The sequence below is a fragment of the Ruditapes philippinarum genome, unplaced genomic scaffold (genome assembly GCF_026571515.1).
Source record: "Ruditapes philippinarum isolate M1 unplaced genomic scaffold, ASM2657151v2 ctg995_1_1_1_1, whole genome shotgun sequence".
Lineage (NCBI taxonomy): Eukaryota > Metazoa > Mollusca > Bivalvia > Venerida > Veneridae > Ruditapes > Ruditapes philippinarum.
In genome coordinates, this window is record NW_026852401.1 from 224,637 (window position 1) to 243,811 (window position 19,175).

At 32.3% G+C, this 19,175-nt stretch overlaps 2 protein-coding genes across 3 annotated transcripts in view; one reads left to right on the forward strand and one right to left on the reverse strand.

Annotated features, from left to right (window-relative positions):
- LOC132759294 (segment polarity protein dishevelled homolog DVL-3-like) overlaps positions 1 to 12,771 on the reverse strand; it is a 71,264-nt gene extending 58,493 nt beyond the window's left edge. The window contains exons 1-4 of the mRNA XM_060751046.1: positions 12,645 to 12,771; positions 7,934 to 8,013; positions 4,865 to 4,942; positions 761 to 911 (exon numbers count right to left, since the gene is read on the reverse strand). Of these exons, the coding sequence (XP_060607029.1) occupies positions 761 to 911; positions 4,865 to 4,942; positions 7,934 to 8,013; positions 12,645 to 12,751 (416 nt within the window). The 5' untranslated portion in view covers positions 12,752 to 12,771. The remainder of the gene's footprint in view (positions 1 to 760; positions 912 to 4,864; positions 4,943 to 7,933; positions 8,014 to 12,644) is intronic.
- A 1,621-nt stretch (positions 12,772 to 14,392) lies between these two features.
- LOC132759304 (E3 ubiquitin-protein ligase MIB2-like) overlaps positions 14,393 to 19,175 on the forward strand; it is a 38,618-nt gene continuing 33,835 nt past the window's right edge. The window contains exon 1 of one of the 2 annotated variants that reach the window (XM_060751065.1): positions 14,393 to 14,410. The gene's annotated coding sequence lies outside the window, so the exon portion shown is untranslated. Of the gene's footprint in view, positions 14,411 to 14,775; positions 14,857 to 19,175 lie in introns of those variants that run through there. The other variant, XM_060751057.1, reaches the window with a different exon arrangement.

The window sequence follows — 19,175 nt, forward strand, 5'->3', positions numbered from 1 at the left end:
GACCTTGACCTTTGACCCCTTGACCCCAAAATCAATAGGGGTCATCTACTGATCATGACAAATCACCATACCAAGTTTGAAGTTCCTAGGCCTTAAGGTTCTTTAGTTATTGATCGGAAACCGTTTTTGCTTACAAGGTCAATGTGACCTTGACCTTTGACCCCTTGACCCCAAAATCAATAGGGGTCATCTACTGATCATGACAAATCACCATACCAAGTTTGAAGTTCCTAGGCCTTAAGGTTCTTTAGTTATTGATCGGAAACCGTTTTTGCTTACAAGGTCAATGTGACCTTGACCTTTGACCCCTTGACCCCAAAATCAATAGGGGTCATCTACTTGTCATGACCAATCACCATACCAAGTTTGAAGTTCCTAGGCCTAAGGGTTCTTTAGTTATCACTCGGAAACCATTTGGTCTACGGACCGACGGACCGACAAGTGCAAAGCAATATACCCCCTTTTTTTCAAAAGGGGGCATAAAAATTAACTTTTTAAGTACCTATGATAAGTAATTATCCTCGGACCTGAAAAAGCATTTGTTTTTATATGCTGTATAACCCATCATGGAAATGGCCACTTTTATGCTAAACTAGGACATGGAAATTAAACCAGTGGTAAATGGGACATGAAATTCCATGCAAAACCTTAACAATTACCTTATGTTGATGCCAAGGTGATTACATATATATGACAAATCCACAATCTCTTGAGTACTAAATGCCATCATTTATATTTTTTGGTGACAAGTAACATTTACCTGCTCATTGTGTCATCTTCTGAATCAAAGAAACTTGTTGTTTCAAGGTCACTGCTGAGCATCGTTGATGACTCGTACGAGTGACCATGACCTCTACGGTCTCTGTGGCGAAGGTCAAGTTTTGTGTGACCATTTAATCGCTGAGGGTGCGCTGAAACGAACAAAGAGTTTTGACAATATTAAACTTTTTACTACACAAACATAAACCATCACTTTAGTCATAATAGTGCAATAAATGATTAACTCCTATTCAATTTAGAAAAACTTAACCCGTTACTGCACTACAAAGACATAACATTATCTAACAAATTCTGGGACAAATGAAAACATTTCATCAACCTATTTGTAAAACAGTCCTGTGTCAGTGAAAGTAACAGGTGAAAAATGCTCTTAATTACTTTAGTCAATTAGCTCTAGTAAAAACTGTAGAAAACACTGACTCTGAAAACAAGATCAAAGATGAGTTAAATGGAATTATAATTTCATTACAGGATGAGCAGTATTACCTGGATATAGCAGGAAAACATGCTGGTTTTAACGTTTTTGAAGTGTAACCTCCAGAAAGAGTTATATCTTTTATGTAAGAAGTATTATCATGATTTTTATGACAACTACAAAAGTAAAGTATTTAACTATACTTTTAATCTTACATTCATGATTTTTATCAAAAATCTCAAAATTTCATTTTTAGAGTAAGATCATGATTTACATAGCAATTTATGATTGTAGTAAATTTGTGTTGCTCGGTACTGAAGATCTATTTATAGCATTTTATATATTTAAAGTTACTATGCCAAGCATTCAAGCAAAGGTTTTTTTATGACTTAACCCTTTCATCACTAAAAGGCCAACGTATTTTTCTTATGCCACCTCAGTCTTGTATACATTCCCAATTTTCCCCCAAAAGTCTTTGACTTTTTAATATAAAATTTCTTAACACCTTGCAGAGTAAGGCTGAGAGACTAAAAACCAATTTAGAACTACCATTTTAATAAGGCAGCTAAACTGATACCACTCAAAAAAGTAGTTCCCTATACCACTCAAAAAAGTAGTTTTCTAAGCCACTAAAAAAGTAGTCCCTTATGCCACTAAAAATAAGGAGTTCCCAAAGCCACATAAAAAACAGTTCCCTCAACTAAAGTTTCCCAAGCCGCTAAAAATTTAGTTCCCTTAACTAATTATCATTTCAGCTATTTTACATCACAAGATTTACCATCATCTATTATTCTGCTAAACATTTTGTATTATCAAAAAAATTACTTAAGGTAGAGGGTCATAAAATCTCTACAGAGAAATTAAAATGCCATGGTTTGGCAAGCATGAAATTACAATGTAGTAAACATCTTCAAAGCATTTGTAAAATAATAAATGCATACATTATATGAACAAGAAAATAGCATGTACTCATTCATATACAAATCCCTAAGCATTTTCAGCTGAAATGTACATAACAAGGGAAAATAAAAGTGGAATTATCATGTTGATTAGTAATACGCTGGACATTTATAACAGTAAATATAATCATTAAGATGTTAATTCATAAAATTGATATAAAAATAACATAAAAATATCTAATATCTGTCATGCAAACAAAACAAACCCGGATATAAAATAAACAAGAAAACATGGCAAACGTCTTAAATTTGAAGAGTATCTCTGGATATCATTTGTAAAAGCAAAACAAAATATCAAACTTTAAACCAAGCAGCAATTAATTATTAACATTCTGAACACTTAGTGGCAGCAATGACTTCAAGCCTATGTCACCAGTATAACCAATAACCAAGCATGGTCATAAAACCTGCTAAGCTGAGTCCATCCTGTACGTTCATACTGTACAAAATGTACTTATGGGATGAAAAGTGAGTAGGATGTCAGGGTTCTCAATAACAGCAGGCCACAGGCCAAAATGACTGGCTGAAATCATCATTTGTCCTGTTGAAACTCTATAAGATATACATTTTTCTTACTTTTATGCAGAAATTTGTAGTTTGAATTACACAAAGGCCTGCTGGAATTTGTTTTTTGGCTGCTGATGAAAACTAGAACTCCGTGAGTCGGATGTGTCGCCTTGTGAACAATGTAGTTTAGGAGAAATGGCCAGGACAAAAATGAAATATGAAAAATAACAAAGGGCAATAACTAAAAAAAATAATAAGTGCAGAGCAGCAGTTTCTGTGCACTGCACTTCTTATCAATAAGATCTATCATTCTATGATGTTTCAAGTCCATAGCTTTCATACTTGAGGAGAAATGACCAGGACAAAAATAAAGTAAGAAAATCAACAAAGGGCAATAACACAAAAAATAAGAAATGCAGAGTATCAGTTCTAATGCACTGCACTTTTTCTTCATGAGATCTATCATCCTATGAAGTTTCAAGTCCATAACTTTTATACTTTCGGAGAAATGGCCTGGACAAAAATTAAGTATGAAAATTAACAAAGGGCCATAACTCAAAAATTAAGAAATGCAGAGTACCGATTCTTGTGCACTGCACTTCATCTTAATGAGATCTATCATCCTATGAAGTTTCCAGTCCATAGCTTTTATACTTAAGGAGAAATGGCCCAGACAAAATTAAAGTATGAAAATAAACAAGGGGCAATAACTCAAAAAATAAGAAATGCAGAGTACCCGTTCTTGTGCACTGCACTTCTTCTTAATGAGATCTATCATCCTATGAAGTTTCAAGTCCATAGCTTTTTTACTTGAAGAGAAATGGCCCGGACAAAATTAAAGTATGAAAATTAACAAAGGGCAATAACTCAAAAAATAAGAACTGCAGAGTACCGGTCCTTGTGCACTGCACTTCGTGTTATTGAAAGGAGCATGCATACCAAGTTTGAAGTCAATCAGACTTATAGTGACTGAGTTATGCTCTGGACAAGCTTTAGGGGACGCCGACAACGACAACGCCGACACAGACGCCGCCGACAAAGTAACCCCTATATGTCACCTTTTCAAGGCGACACAAAAATATTGAGAACCCTGGGATGTGGGTAACAAGTGAAAAAAGTTTGTCTGTGGAGTTTTAAAGATCATAGAAGATCAACATTATAATAGAAGATCAAAGTATTAATGATAATATCAATTCAGACTTCTTATATTGTGGACATGCCATATTGAAGCACCTCATTAATATTGGATATGTTGACCTACACATTTTTGAAACAAGCATTAATTATAATTATAATATCTTTTTATGTATTTATAATTAAATATAAATGAGTTACTCTTTGATAAGTATATACTGAAAATGTCTTTGACTCTGTAAAATAAGAGAGAAATATTGTATGAGAAAATGTGACGGAAATAGGGAAGAAAACTGTGAAAAATGTGAAAGAAACTTGGGTCTCATTGGCACACAATGTTGGGAGCTAGAACAAACAACTGCCACCATGAACTTTGGGAAAAGCAAACAAGCTGTTCAATAAAACAAACTAGCCCTTACCCTGCTGGTACTTAACGTGACAGACCCCTGCCTCCAGTCTACACATCCATTCAGTCTGACTAGGCTATGATACTTTTGCCCCACAAAATTTAAAATCCCAAAAATAAGTAATTACCTTGAAAGCTTTGAAGAGGTCCATTAAAACAATTCAGCAGGCTAAGAGCTAGGAACCATCCACCTAACTGTACCAACTGCAGGGTCAAAATTTAGAAATTTGAGATGGGGAACCAGTGTTGAATAATACCTCTTTCAATCATTGGTCTATTTTGAACACATTCTCAAATTTAACCAATCAGAGGCAAGATTATCTCGACTGGTTCCCGAAAATAAATTTCTCCATCTACAACCCCTTTTAAGTAACAGGGTTTCCACTTTAAGAAATTACTCTAGAAATGCACTTCATTTTAATTTTTATCAAAGCCCTTTTCTAACATGAAATTCATATATCAAACAATGCTTTTAACTAAATTTCAGGCCAGCTAGCGTATTTGTGCAGTTTGCCAAGGTTAAACAATCGGAGGCTCATTTTTTGTATTTATTAAACTTTAAATTACTACTAGAATTTTTTTCTCAAAACAACCCGTGGGAACCCTGTACTTCCAACCAAGAGCTTATTAATTAACTGATGTGGTCACATGTAAGATTCTTACCAAGACTAGAACTATCCCTGCAACAACTGTGGTTGCAGAGTTTATGTGACGAGTGACGAGAACTTCTATGTCGACCATCTACATTATAATAATAATACATAATATAAATATATATGTGTTACTGGTTAAAATATACATACATCTAAAACTTGTACAGAGCGGGAAATAATATTTCAAGGCATAGTTATATATATATATTTTGAGACAGGTGCTTGGTCACTTTGCCAAAAATATACCCCCCCCCCCCAAAAAAAAAACACCTTCAGAAATTGACATTATAAATATAATGCTGGTAGTGTCTGTAAAACAGTTTAACAAAATAATGATGTAGAGAAAAAGAAACAACAAAACATAAAAAAGCCTGCCCAACCCCTCCCAATACAAAAAATCTCTGCAAAATGTCTTTAAGTTTTTAAGTAAAAACCACAAAATTGCAAAAACCAGTTGTCAAGACCCACAGTGACATTTCAAGAAAGCATTCCTTAAAATGTTTTAAAATTTCCAGGTACATTGAGCCATGCCAGTGCAAGAGGGGAGCACCTGCTTCAAAATATATGTCATAATTGTATCTACAAACTAAATTTCTTCTACAATATATACAGCATTCAATCAACACATAGCAGTCCTGAATATTGACTGATATGGCTGGTAACTAATTAATATTCATATTTTGGAAACAAAACAAATATCTAAAACATAAACAACTAATATTCTATAATATCTAGGAGCAAACTGTATAATAGGTTGCTTGTTAGGGCATTCCTGAATAACTAATATGTACACTGATGCAATTATATCACTACAATTCACTGGACTTTCTTTTTTGCACACATATGCTTGAAATTGACTGAAAAACTATCAGTTTAATTTGAACACAGATGTTTAAAAAATTAACTGACAAACAACCAGTTCAAAACAGACATTATTATATTAATATTAACATCTTCAAGATTCAAGAGTACAAGAGAAGTGGCAAATACAACACAAGCATATAAACTACCCAATTTCAATACCACAAAACTCAAGTGTTAGAGCATATTTTCTATGGAAACTCATTTTCAGCTTTTAACCGTTACCATAGATCATTATCTTAACTTGACAAAACCATTCAGGAAATACAATGTATATAAAAATAGAAAACACAAAGGAATAACCATTGTACTAATGGTTTTGGTCCTCCTTTAAGCATCAAGGACAAGGATAAATAAAGCCTCACATGTTTTTATTTCAAGTACAAATTATACTTTTATAGCATTACTTTCATCTTCACAAGAAAGGATAACTGTATTGGTGAAACCCAAATCAATGTTTCCTCAAATTTCATTGAGACTAATATTAGAAACATGATGTAATTGTAAACCTGTGGGAGTTTACAAAAGAATACACTAAAATACACTATTCTCCAATAGACAAACAATGCTATTTGTCAATATCAAGGGAAATGAATTCCATCATAAAACATGCAGGATCTAAATTAAAACATGGATACGAGAATACAAACAAAATTGCAGCTATTTTTTTCAACAAGTCTGTTGAAATGATGATGAAACTGGACCACATGACCTTGAAATCAATTGGGTTTTTTACCCTAATAATTCAAGTATTATAATAGGCTCAGCTGAATACAGCTTACGGGTTTGGGAGATTTGTGTTTTCATTCATCTTTGAGGACCTCCCTTTTTCAAATCTTTTTACTGGCTGTTATTGTGAAAAGATCTGTTTGTTTTATTTTGTGATAAAAAATATTAAATGTATAACACAAAAAGGTGAAATAACATAGGTCCTGGTCATTTCAAAACATTATAGCCTTGAAACTGGTTAAAGTTCCAATGATCTTGCACACTTGATTGCATTTAAAACAGAGGCTGTTTATGTAAATTGAGAATCCACTTTTTCAATTTCATCAACTTTAAGCCATGGAACAGAATATGAGTCATGTGCAACAAAATCATAAAACAATGAACTAGGCAATCATGGCTTCAAATGATTTTGAAAATGTCCATGTTATTTCTGCTCTGTAAAAGAATTCTACAATGCTGGACAGTGAAGGGCCCAACTTTGGAGATAAAATTATGTTTAACAACCTTCGGCCTCCTATAATCCATTACCTTATAATAAAGGGGATTAACTGGCTGCAGGCAATCTAACAATCTTAAGCTTCAAGTTTGGCTATGACCATGGATTACCTTGTCAATTCACTAAAGCCATATTCAATGTTACAAGACAATGGCCTTGACCTTGTATCAAACAGTCATGACATAATAACAAAAGATGTCCTGTTGCTTTGCCAATTAATTTTTTTATACTAATTACTGAAGGATTATTATCTTAGGTTAAAAAGACCCCACAAATGGTTGCAGCAGTCAGACTTTTTACATACAAAAAAGATTCAGAATTAAATGTTCCATTTTTTAAGAGCTTCAGGTCTACTCTGACTGTCATTGAAACTCTAATCTGCCTAAATCTCAATATTAGTTTACATATAACCATTAACACCACAAATATCTTAAATGGACTTGATTATCTTTGAATCTGGTGGAAACCATTGCTTTTTTTATAGAGAAAATTTCAAAATATGCACTTCCTTATTAGCAAAACAGAGCAAACCATGATCAGAAGGTCTCCATACAAGTGTCATCAATTAATTTCTAGCAACAAAATCAATGCAAAACACAGAACTAATTAGTTATCCAAGCTTCTTTCCTATACTGTATCTTCTGAAATTACCAGAATACATAGGATTTACATGCAGAAATTTTGCTGTATATAAAATAAGTAACACATACTAATCTATTCACTGCATCAATATAATATCAAGTCATGATTTTTAGAGACAACACTGAGCAGCCATAACTAAAATAACTTAAAATATCAAACATCAGGGCTTCCATTAAGTTTCAAACATTGGAAGTCATATTATATAGGTATATAAGAAGGAAAAAACATTACATTTTGAAATTCACAAGCCAAATCAAGGAGTAAATGACCCCCAAACTTCCATTAACAGAAGCCCTGGACACATACACACTCATACGCAATTTAAGTGTTGGAGGAATGGTATAAGCTTACCTCTTCTCGAGCTGATGACAGAGTCTGTTTCTGTACATGTGTCGCAGTGATCATCTCTACTACCTAACGATGGATTTGCACTGAAATAAGATATATGCAACACAATTTATTTATCAATCAAACAAATAATAAAATATCTTATTCAGGTTGATATCTAATACAATCTTAATTTGTCAAACACAATTTGATACTCATGTCCTAAAATTAATGAGCTTGAAATAAATTTGGAAAGAATAACTTTCTTAACATTCCACTGTTCAATATAATTGTGCTTCAATTAAATGTGAAAATCACTTGTGATTAGGTTGAAAATCACATATCTTGATATTTATGTTTGTTATTTCTTTATGAAGAAATCAATAAAATCCATTTGAAGTTTCATGTGTTGGTTTAATTTTTCTTGGAATGTAGCTGTAAAAGCATTAATTTTGATTTATGACCCATTATTTTTAGGGCTACAGTTTGAAAATAAGGCCATTCTGACATTTCATTTTCCTAATCACAGAAGTTAATTGTTAGTGTCAACCACCACAATATCTATTGGTGGCAAATACAGTGAAAACCATGGATAAATTTGCAGAGCAACAGATAAGCTTTAAAAGTGAATTGGGTACTACTCCATCATTTCCTTTGGAATTGGGTATTGGCTCCATTTAATTGGGTATTCCCAAAATCAAAACCCTATGATTTCAAGATCAATTGGGTATTCAATTATGAAGATATGAATTTTATGGTTTCAATAAAATCTAAACTGTTTTAAAACAAAAAATTGGATTAACAATTTACTACAACTTTCACAATTGTTTTATTTTTATATATAAAATGCTCATGTTATATTTCATAATATTTTTAACAAGTTCGTTTTCTGACTGATTTTTGGTTATTTACGACTGTTTTGTTTCAAATCATTTTCTCTTTTGTACGACGCCATATTGCTTTCAAAGCGTCTATTGATAGAGCTGGGATCTACTTATTGGCGGTCTCCGCAAAATCAACGGTCTCTGCCGGTCTGTAAAGACCGTCAACCTGAGTAGACACATCGACGGTCTCATGCTTTATTGATATGGCTTTGTCTGTCTTTGGAGACTGGGGACCGTCGAAGACCGGACACCGTTGATTAGTTAGCATTGATTCGGGAATATTCGGATATCATGAATATGGATATAATTTGTCCAAAACTACGAGTTTACGGCAGATTAATTTTGCGGTGATTAAAATGACAATACGCACAGGTTTTTAAGACAATTGCGTATTTTATTTTCTTTAATGGGTTTTGATACGCATTCTTAAAAAATCAATTGCGTATTTTATAAAATTAATTGCGTAAATACGCAAATACGCACCTTATCTGTTGCTCTGAATTTGTGTCAAACATATTGTCCTAGTTCAAATATTTATTTACAGGGGTTAAATAAACTATAAAGCGTTTTAATAAAAACAAAAGTCAACCAATGTAATATTAAATAAGAATTTGATATGACATCATTTGTGTTATATACAAACATAGCATTAAAGAAGGCTTATGTTAATGTTAAACTATGGCACAAGTGACTCTTTTTTTAACTACAAACCAGGGCTCATCCGGAAGGGCGATTCAGGCGAAAACTTCGCCGTGTATATTCCAATTTCGCTCTTCCGATTGATCAAAGAGAAGTCAACATCGCCGATAAAATCTTAATTCCCAAATAGTAATTACTTAGCGATGTAAAGAGCAGAGATTGTATCCGCCCATATGACGACCGCTAATTATCATTATCCAATCAGAGCGTCGCTTTATACTACCCTTCTACCTGTAAGCGAAGCGATAGACCGCCTACTCTAAACAGTAAATAATGAGAGCATCGGCCCGAAACGGTATAATTGTGTGATAGTTTTGCGAGTTTAATACGGGATTTGGCGATAATTATAAATTGTTTTTTCCCCGATTATCTAAACACGTGCAATCTTCCCTAATTGATATACACGATGCACTTCGATGGTGGGTTTTTAACCCGAGTAAAGGCGATGTGCAATGGATTTTTCACGGCTATCACAAAACTGTTAGTCAATTAAAAATAATCAATTTCATAAATGATCAGCGACCAGATTAAAAACTTAATCATAGTTTTGAATGATTTCAGTCTGTTAACATCAATTTTTACTGTAAAATTGTTATGTCGCTCACGTCATGGCTACAAGGCGAAATGCCGAAACCGAGCAGTAAGAAAGTTACTGATTCTGATAGTTACACCTACGCGAAAATTTAAGAAAGCCAATTCGCAAAAATCTAAGATTATCTTGCGATTGGTATGTTGTAGACAGTGGGGGTGTTTGGCATTGTTCTCTTTGTAGAAATGCCAAATTTGACACAGTTTACGCACGTATATCATGTAACGTGTATGTAACAACAACATTTGTCTGGAAAGAAGTGTTCTTATTGTTTCAAAATAAATTCGTAAATATGACGCTCAGATTAAGATTTATCAATATTGTAAATTTTAAAAAGCATTATTTATAAAGATATTACCGAATTTAACATTTCATGAAAATAAAGGGAGGTAATTAGAAATTAATTTTCTACTATTTCTCAATAAGAAATGAATGTATGTAATTTTAGTGATCAAATATAATGTACACAAATGTTTGCAGTACATATTTTACATATTCTTTGATGTTTGAAAATTGTTTTATAAGCATAATTATATGCATATAAATGTGACATTACAACATTCGGGACTTTGAGAGAAATTTCTGTTACCAGAACAGAATAGAACAGATATTATTCATCACTATCCAATGTGAGTTACCAGAACAGAATAGAACAGATATTATTAATCAATATCCAATGTGACTTCATCTTCTTTTAAAGGTGAAGAAAGTAAAGTAAAAAATATGAAATTGATTTTATCATCATATCTCATGAAAATATATAAACACATATTTAGAGAAAGCTTATAAATAGCTGATCAATAGATATCAAAAATAATTTTTTATATTCATATTTGCAGCTCAAAAACATTTAGATGCCATTGCCTGATCTACTACTAAATAATTAATCTACTTTTAATTAATACTACTATTAATTAATCTTCTATTAATTAATAAACTGGAGAAATATTATAAGTGATGTTATTTGTGTTTATATTATAATTAAAGGATGTATAGCCATGCATGTTAATGCATACACAATGGGTTGTTTCCCTTCTCCCTAATTTTCGCGAGGTCGTCACTTCTCCCTAAAATTTCCCCCCAGGATGAGCCCTGCAAACAGTTCTTCTTTTGGACATGTAATAAAAACAGTATCATATTTGACTATATTTAATATTGATTTTTTATTGAACTTGTTGAATAAAACAATACTATGCTAGCAACTAGAACTCCACGAGTCGGATGTGTCGCCTTGTGAACAATGTAGTTTAGGGGAAATGGCCAGGACAAAAATGAAATATGAAAAATTACAAAGGGCAATAACTCAAAAAATAATAAGTGCAGAGCAGCAGTTTCTGTACACTGCACTTCTTATCAATAAGATCTATCATTCTATGATGTTTCAAGTCCATAGCTTTCATACTTGAGGAGAAATGACCAGGACAAAAATAAAGTAAGAAAATCAACAAAGGGCAATAACTCAAAAATAAGAAATGCAGAGTATCAGTTCTTATGCACTGCACTTCTTTTTAATGAGATCTATCATCCTATGAAGTTTCAAGTCCATAACTTTTATACTTTCGGAGAAATGGCCTGGACAAAAATTAAGTATGAAAATTAACAAAGGGCCATAACTCAAAAATTAAGAAATGCAGAGTACCGATTCGTGTGCACTGCACTTCTTAATAATGAGATCTATCATCCTATGAAGTTTCAAGTCCATAGCTTTTATACTTAAGGAGAAATGGCCCGGACAAAATTAACGTATGAAAATAAACAAAGGTCAATAACTCAAAAAATAAGAAATGCAGAGTACCAGTTCTTGGTGCACTGCACTTCTTCTTAATGAGACCTATCATCCTATGAAGTTTCAAGTCCATGGCTTTTATACATTAGGAGAAATGGCCCGGACAAAAATAAAGTATGAAAATTAACAAAGGGCAATAACTCAAAAATTAGGAAGTGCAGAGTACTACGGTTCTTGTGCACTGCACTTCTTAATAATGAGATCTATCATCCTATGAAGTTTCAAGTCCATAGCTTTTTTAGTTGAAGAGAAATGGCCCGGACAAAATTAAAGTATGAAAATTAACAAAGGGCAATAACTCAAAAAATAAGAACTGCAGAGTACCGGTTCTTGTGCACTGCACTTCGGGTTATTGAAAGAAGCATGCATACCAAGTTTGAAGTCAATCAGACTTATAGTGACTGAGTTATGCTCCGGACAAGCTTTAGGGGACGCCGACAACGACGCCGACACAGACGCCGCCGCCGACAAAAGTAACCCCTATATGTCACCTTTTCAAGGCGACACAAAAAGCTCCCATAAAACCATTTTATCCAACTTGTTCAATGAATTTAGTAATAAATCTACACTCATTCAATATCCTTTATCTATTAACATTTAAGTTTTTTTAATGATACATGTATATCGAAACTGTCCAAATTCATTCTAGTCCCCCCCCCCTGCAGATCGATACATATTCTATCAATGATAATCATCAACCTTGTAAAGGGGTCTGCATCATATCACTAGTTCAGCTTATTGATACATTTGTGTATTATATGTTACAAAACAACTTACTGGAAAGAAGGTGGCCTACTATCACCAATACCGCCTACCCTCTCTGTTGGCATATGGATATCACCAGCCTGCGAGTCTGTAAACTGGTGATTGGGTATCAGACGCATTTACTACTCTCTGCAGCAACCAACTGTTAATATACAAACAAAATGAAAATAACATATTTATAAAATTGACAGGGTTACCCAGTTGGGGCATCACAGAAAATTAAAATATATATATATATAGTAAATAGATTCATTTCATATTTTATATCATATATTGCATAATTTACAGTAACCTAACATCACTTCTTCTTATATATTATATATATATTAAAATGTCGAGCTAGACTACATTCCGTAACAAATAATTTCTTTCATCATTATGTTCACAAAAATAGCACATCACAAACTTACCCATGAAACAACTCTGCCATTGAAACATGGCAACCTCTGTTCTTCAATCTATAATTTCTTCTTTCACAACCCTGCAAAATGTAAACAGTTACACTTAAAAATTACTTTGTAAATAAATCATGAAATGTAATTGTGGGACATGTATGATATCAAATAAAATTGTATGTAATTATCACTTTTCTTTATCTTCCTCGTTAACAACCTTATGTTTTGAAAATTGATGATTTATAAGTAAGCTATTGCAATGTTGTAAAATGTCAATAAATTTATACTAGTAACACTTCACAATGATGACTAGCTTTAAACCCCTAACAGAATACTGGGTTTTAAAAGGGATTTAAAGGGTTTTTTGTCTTTTGGGAAAACATAAACCAAAAATTTTTTAAATAACATCCCAAAATTTAAACAGGGAATTATTTTGGGGGATTTTTTTAAAAATTTAAAAAAATGGGTTTTTTTATTTTCACTTTATAAAATTTAAATTTATTAATCATAAATTTTAATTATTATTTAAAAAAGTGTCCAAAAAATGCTGGGAATATTAATTTGTGTTCTGGGAAAAAAAAAGTAACTTTGAATCCAAAGGGAAAAATTTTTTTTATTTTGGGAAAGGGGAAACCCTTTTTAACAAAACCTTTATTTACAAAATAGGTGGGTATTAAACCCGTCAAAAAAATTTAAAATCTCAAAAAAATTTACTTGGTTCTTTTAAACCAAAAAACAACATGTTTCCTTTGGGTTAAAAAAAACCCCCTTGGAAGGGGGGGGGTGGAAAAAGGTTAAATTTTCTTTGATAAAATAAGGCACATGTTTTGAAAAGTTGCCCTTACCCCAAAATCTATCCATAGATTTTTTAAAAAAAAATTGAGTTTTGGGGGCGATTTGAGGGCATTTTTGGAGGTTCACCCAGGGGGTTAAACCCGGTCAGCGGGACATTTTAGTTTAATCAAAAAAGGAGTATCTTCATCGTCAAGTGGAATAATTATTTTAGTTCTTTAAATTTCCTCCATTACGGAGGCAGAGTAATTTTCGGCAGAATGCCCAGCTAAAGAGGCCCTTGGGTTTAGTGTGAATAAGGGCGGGGACCGGGATATTCCGTTTCAATTTTTTCAATTAAGGGAAGCTGTATGGAAGAACGTTAAAAGTAATTTCCGTAATTAACAACAACTGAAACAATAGACTTAAAGTCATATATAAATTCCAAAAACTGTGAAAGACGATTAAATATTTCAGGATTGATTTAATACTAATCATGCTCAGTGTGAATTTTATTTAATTCTAGGACACACAATTCGTAAATATCGGAAATTTGGCTTTTCCTTTCCTTTTCGTTTATCAATTAAAGTAACTTTGCAGGTGCCCCATATGGTAAATACTTGAAATTTTCCCCTCTGTATCAATAGAATTGACAGAATGAAAAAAGAGTAGACAATATATTTAAATAATCTTTTTAAATCTAAATCATTAATTTTACAAAAAATTGACCATTGCACGATTTTTACTGAACAGATAATGATTATTTGGTAATATTGAAGGGAGGCAAAAGAATAGCCAAATATGATTTTCTTCTACATAGACTCTGTTTACTATTATTTAAATCTTACTTTATGTATCGTATGTAATAAAAAATGATACAATTTAAGTGTTGGAAATAGATTGAAGACCATAATTTATTTATTTCACCCTTTTTAAACTTTGAAGATATTGTTTACATAATTTTTTGACAAATGATAAATTTAGTGGAAATTCACTGCTGAATAATTATAAGGAGTTTTACTTCCTTTAGACGATTTACCAAATTCCAAAGAGGAAAGGTAAATAGTGAATTTTTTATTGGTTCGCATCGATATAGATGCAATTTATGTTATAAAGAAATATTGCAGAACGTTTTGGAGAAAGGTTGTTTTATCAGTAATTATTTATGATACTGGGTAGAGAAACTACTGGGAATTCCACCTGCATATGACAGCATAGAGATAGACCTGACAGCAAAGGCTGAGTCAGTGAATGATTTTAGCTAGTGAAATTGATAAGTCAAAGATAGTTCTGGTTACAAATTATGATTTTTAAATGCTGCACTTTTAGGAAAATCATTGTGACTTAAAATCAGACTGCATGTATGTATTTTAGAATATGATAGCACTAATTAAACTCAAATCATTTTTTTGAGTCAAATGTTTTATTTTCTTGTCAAAAATAATGGTAAGTTATCAGGTTAAGCATAGTTATGCTGTTTTGGTAAGAAAATTTCAGAATTTAATCAATAGTGAAAATATCTCAGTTTAGTTGATAAAAAGACAAAAATTCAACTCAAAGTCTTGAGTGTCTATATATTTGTATTGTCATATGTCATAGTTTGTACAGTAAATGCCAAACTTTTTTAGGATTTACAAAAGGATCATTAACAAAAAGTCTTTTCTTACATTTGATTATTTTTTTAAGATAATTTGTACTTGTTTACTTTCACAAAATTCAATTTAAACCCACTGAAATTTTAGGTTTAAAAACAAATCTTGAACATTAAATTAGATCTATAATTATATTCACAGAAACAATAACTTGCAAATTTCTCTGATTTTACAGTACTTACAGTACCTATATTTTTTTTGATAGCTGGTTGCTAAGATTACAAAGTCAAAGATTACACAACTTTGATTTTAAGTAGTAACTTATTTTCTATCTTTCTTTCTAAAGTGAACATATGTTTTACGCTTTACATTTTAAACAAATAACACAGCAAATTTTTTCTATCTTTCTTTTTTTTTTAGAAATTTACTACAATTTTAGAATGGTTTTGATTATTACATCAGATAATAATTGTGAAAGAAATGAATTGTTAAATTTAGGTGACTGAAATTCTTGGAAAATCCACTTCTTAGTTTCTGTTTTGAATAATTTAATTCAGTTATTTTCTTTTCTTTAGTTTGCCAATAAGTATTCTTTTTTGGCTGAAAAAGGTTTTAGATCTAAAAAAAAAAAGGTCAATAGTGTTGTTAGGGTAAAATACAGACAAGGATAGGTAGGGTAGGTTGGTTTTTCTCATTTTACAGATTATGTTGTGTGGTTTGGTCTCAGCGTTTTTCTCTTTTGTTAAATCAATATTAATCTTATTCTAACTGCTGAGTGCTGTGGTATGATTGCAATCTTCTTGTCATTTAAAAGATATTAATAGCATTGGCCCATTTTGTGGTGTGTAGCAGTAGCATTATCATTTTTCTGTTGTCTCTCCATTCGTCTATCCATGCTTACATTTGGATAATACTTAGTGGCTATAAGAACAATTGGTTAACTGTACTTCCTCTTTGATCTCTTTCTTTTGGTAAGGCTTTTATGTGGCTACTTTCCTTTATGTGGCTAAAAAGAATAATAGAATAATAGTCACATAAGAACTGTCTCGTTAGAAAGTCTCTCCGTTACAAAACTTGTCTGGACTACCCCTCAAACACTACTGGTGCATTTTCATGCAAACTTAAAGATGATAATCAACGCCAAGTCTAGTAGTGCATTTCTTTGCATTTTTTTCTAGTCCAGTAATTTTTGTCAGAGTTATGGCCCTTCAATGGTTAAATGGTTAAGAGTTTGTCTGGACTATTCGTCTTATACCACTAAATTAATGCAAAACAGTAAGAAACTTAACAAGATTGATTGGCAGCTCAAGAACTTGGGCATAATACACAGGTTTTCTGCTTTGAAATGAATATTGGCTGGGTTATGATCCTTAAATAAAGAAACGTTTAAGCCTGTTCTCCTGCTACTCAGTAGCTGCAAATATCCAATTGGCTAGCATCAGGCACACATGTGGTCATTGATTGCTCTTGTTGTTACATTGATGATTGAGAAACTAGCTATTAAACCTATTGGTACTGTACCAGGTGATACAATAGTAAATGCAGTGTTTTTTTCACTTTTTGGGGAAGGGAGTCGGTGCCCTTTGGAGGGGGAAAATGCAATAGGAGGGGGAATTTTATTTGTTTATTTATTTTAAGTTTTATTCTTTTTGGAAGAAAAGGGGACCAACTCTTGCAACACAAGTTAAAAATACGTCACTTTTTCTAAATATACGGATCTAAAATATCGACGAGTCACATGTTAAACTTGTTAGGACACCAGTAGTAGCTCCCCTTACCTACCCGAGAATGATTTGTAAACAACCTTGCTTGACAGTAACTCTTACAGACATAAAAGAAAACATTTTTAAACAGTAATGAGTTAGTTGCATAAAAAATGATATTTATTTCAGGCAAATTCTGGCTGCCATAAAAGGGAAATTTCAGCTTTGAGGAGGAAAAAAAACATTATATTTTGAGGGGGGAATGGGGCAGAATTTCGCCGAATATTTGGGTGAAAAAAAACAACACTGTAATGGCAAAACTGTTTTTACAAATTGCACATAAAAACATTAAGAAAGACATATTTTTCTGGTATGATTCGATGACCAGAAAAATATAGTTTTATAGGCTTTTTTTAAATAGTTTTATTTTTTTCTCCTTTTTTTGAAATTTCATGTCATATTGGGACTTCTTCCTGGAATAAAGTTTGATATATTGACAATTTGACATTATAATTTGATTAAATGTTATTTCCAGACTTACTAGAATCACCTTCATTATTCTCATAGGCCTTAAAGTCAAGGTTTTATTTTTGAAAAAAGACTTGTAGAATTAGAAAATCATGTAAAATGAGCCGCGTCACGACAAAACCAACATAGTGCGTTTGCGACCAGCATGGATCCAGACCAGCCTGTGCATCTGCGCAATCTGATCAGGATCCATGCTGTTTGCTTACCAACTCTATTACAAGTAGAGAAACTGATAGCGAACAGCATGGATCCTGATCAGACTGCGCAGGTGCGCAGGCTGGTCTGGATCCATGCTGGTCGCAAACGCACTTTGTTGGTTTTGTTGGGACGCGGCTCAAATAGTTATTTACTTTTTCTAGAATGACACAATTCAAAAAATAATTTAAGCATACACTTGCAATTTAAGTGCTATGATGGAACAAAATTATGGAAGAGGTTGGTTAGTTGTTAAGGTGTCTGCCTACCAACCCATGGAACATGCTAGGGTCATGCCAGATGGCCATGCTTCCTCACACATCAGAAACAGACTAGTGAGTGAGTGATGATCAAGTTGAAATAGAATTGTTTAAACTTTAAACTTATTTATGAATTTTTGTAGCATCAGACACAATTTAAGAATAGCTAAAACTTAATAACACGCAATTAAAGTTAAAGAAAAAGACTCAGAAAGTTAAAACATAATGCATTACACAAATTCTTCAAGGATTAAAACTTATTGTATGTTTCCAGTAAATTAATTACCTTTTAATAGTTATTTGTTAACAATCAATGTGGTATAATGTCCGAAAAGTTAAAAAAAATTATTTGTTACATTGTGGTTAAAAAAGTTGTTTGATAGGATTTTGCAAGTAACTGTTTGTATTATGCAGAGAAGTTAAATGCCAGTATAGGGATATGGAAGAAAAAATAAACAAAATGCAGAGAAATAATGATAGGAGTAGAAAACCACAAGTATTTCAGGCAAGTCATTGACATTTTATAATACTGCACGTTTGTAACGTCATTTTTCATTGGATAATCGTGACGTTTATATAGTTTTATATACACAGCTGCTGTCGATTCATGAAGAAATCTTACTTTTTTTCTCTAAAAATGATGCTTGCTGTATTATAAATTCGTTATAAAGATTGTTGACAGGTTATATGGCCATATATAAATGGCTGTTTGCAATATAATCATATATTTACAAACAGCCGTTTATATAGGGCCATATAACCTGTCAACAATCTTTATAACTAATAATCAACTAGACCAGTCAGGTTTTTTTTTCACTTTCAATAAGTAAAACTGTCCACTGTCATTTTTATATATCCCAAGTGAACATTTTCTTCACACTATCTCAACTATTTAAATGGATACAAGTAACTAAGGATTGTTAGAATTATAGAGACATAGTGCAGCACTAGAAATTAATTAATACATTTAATTTAGAAGATAAATTTCTAAAATTTGATTCTTTCACAGGTCAGATTGCAATTTCTACTTACTCGCCCACGCAGTAAACTGGATATTAAATTTGTTGCTGTATTAATTCTATTTTTCCGATACTATGCA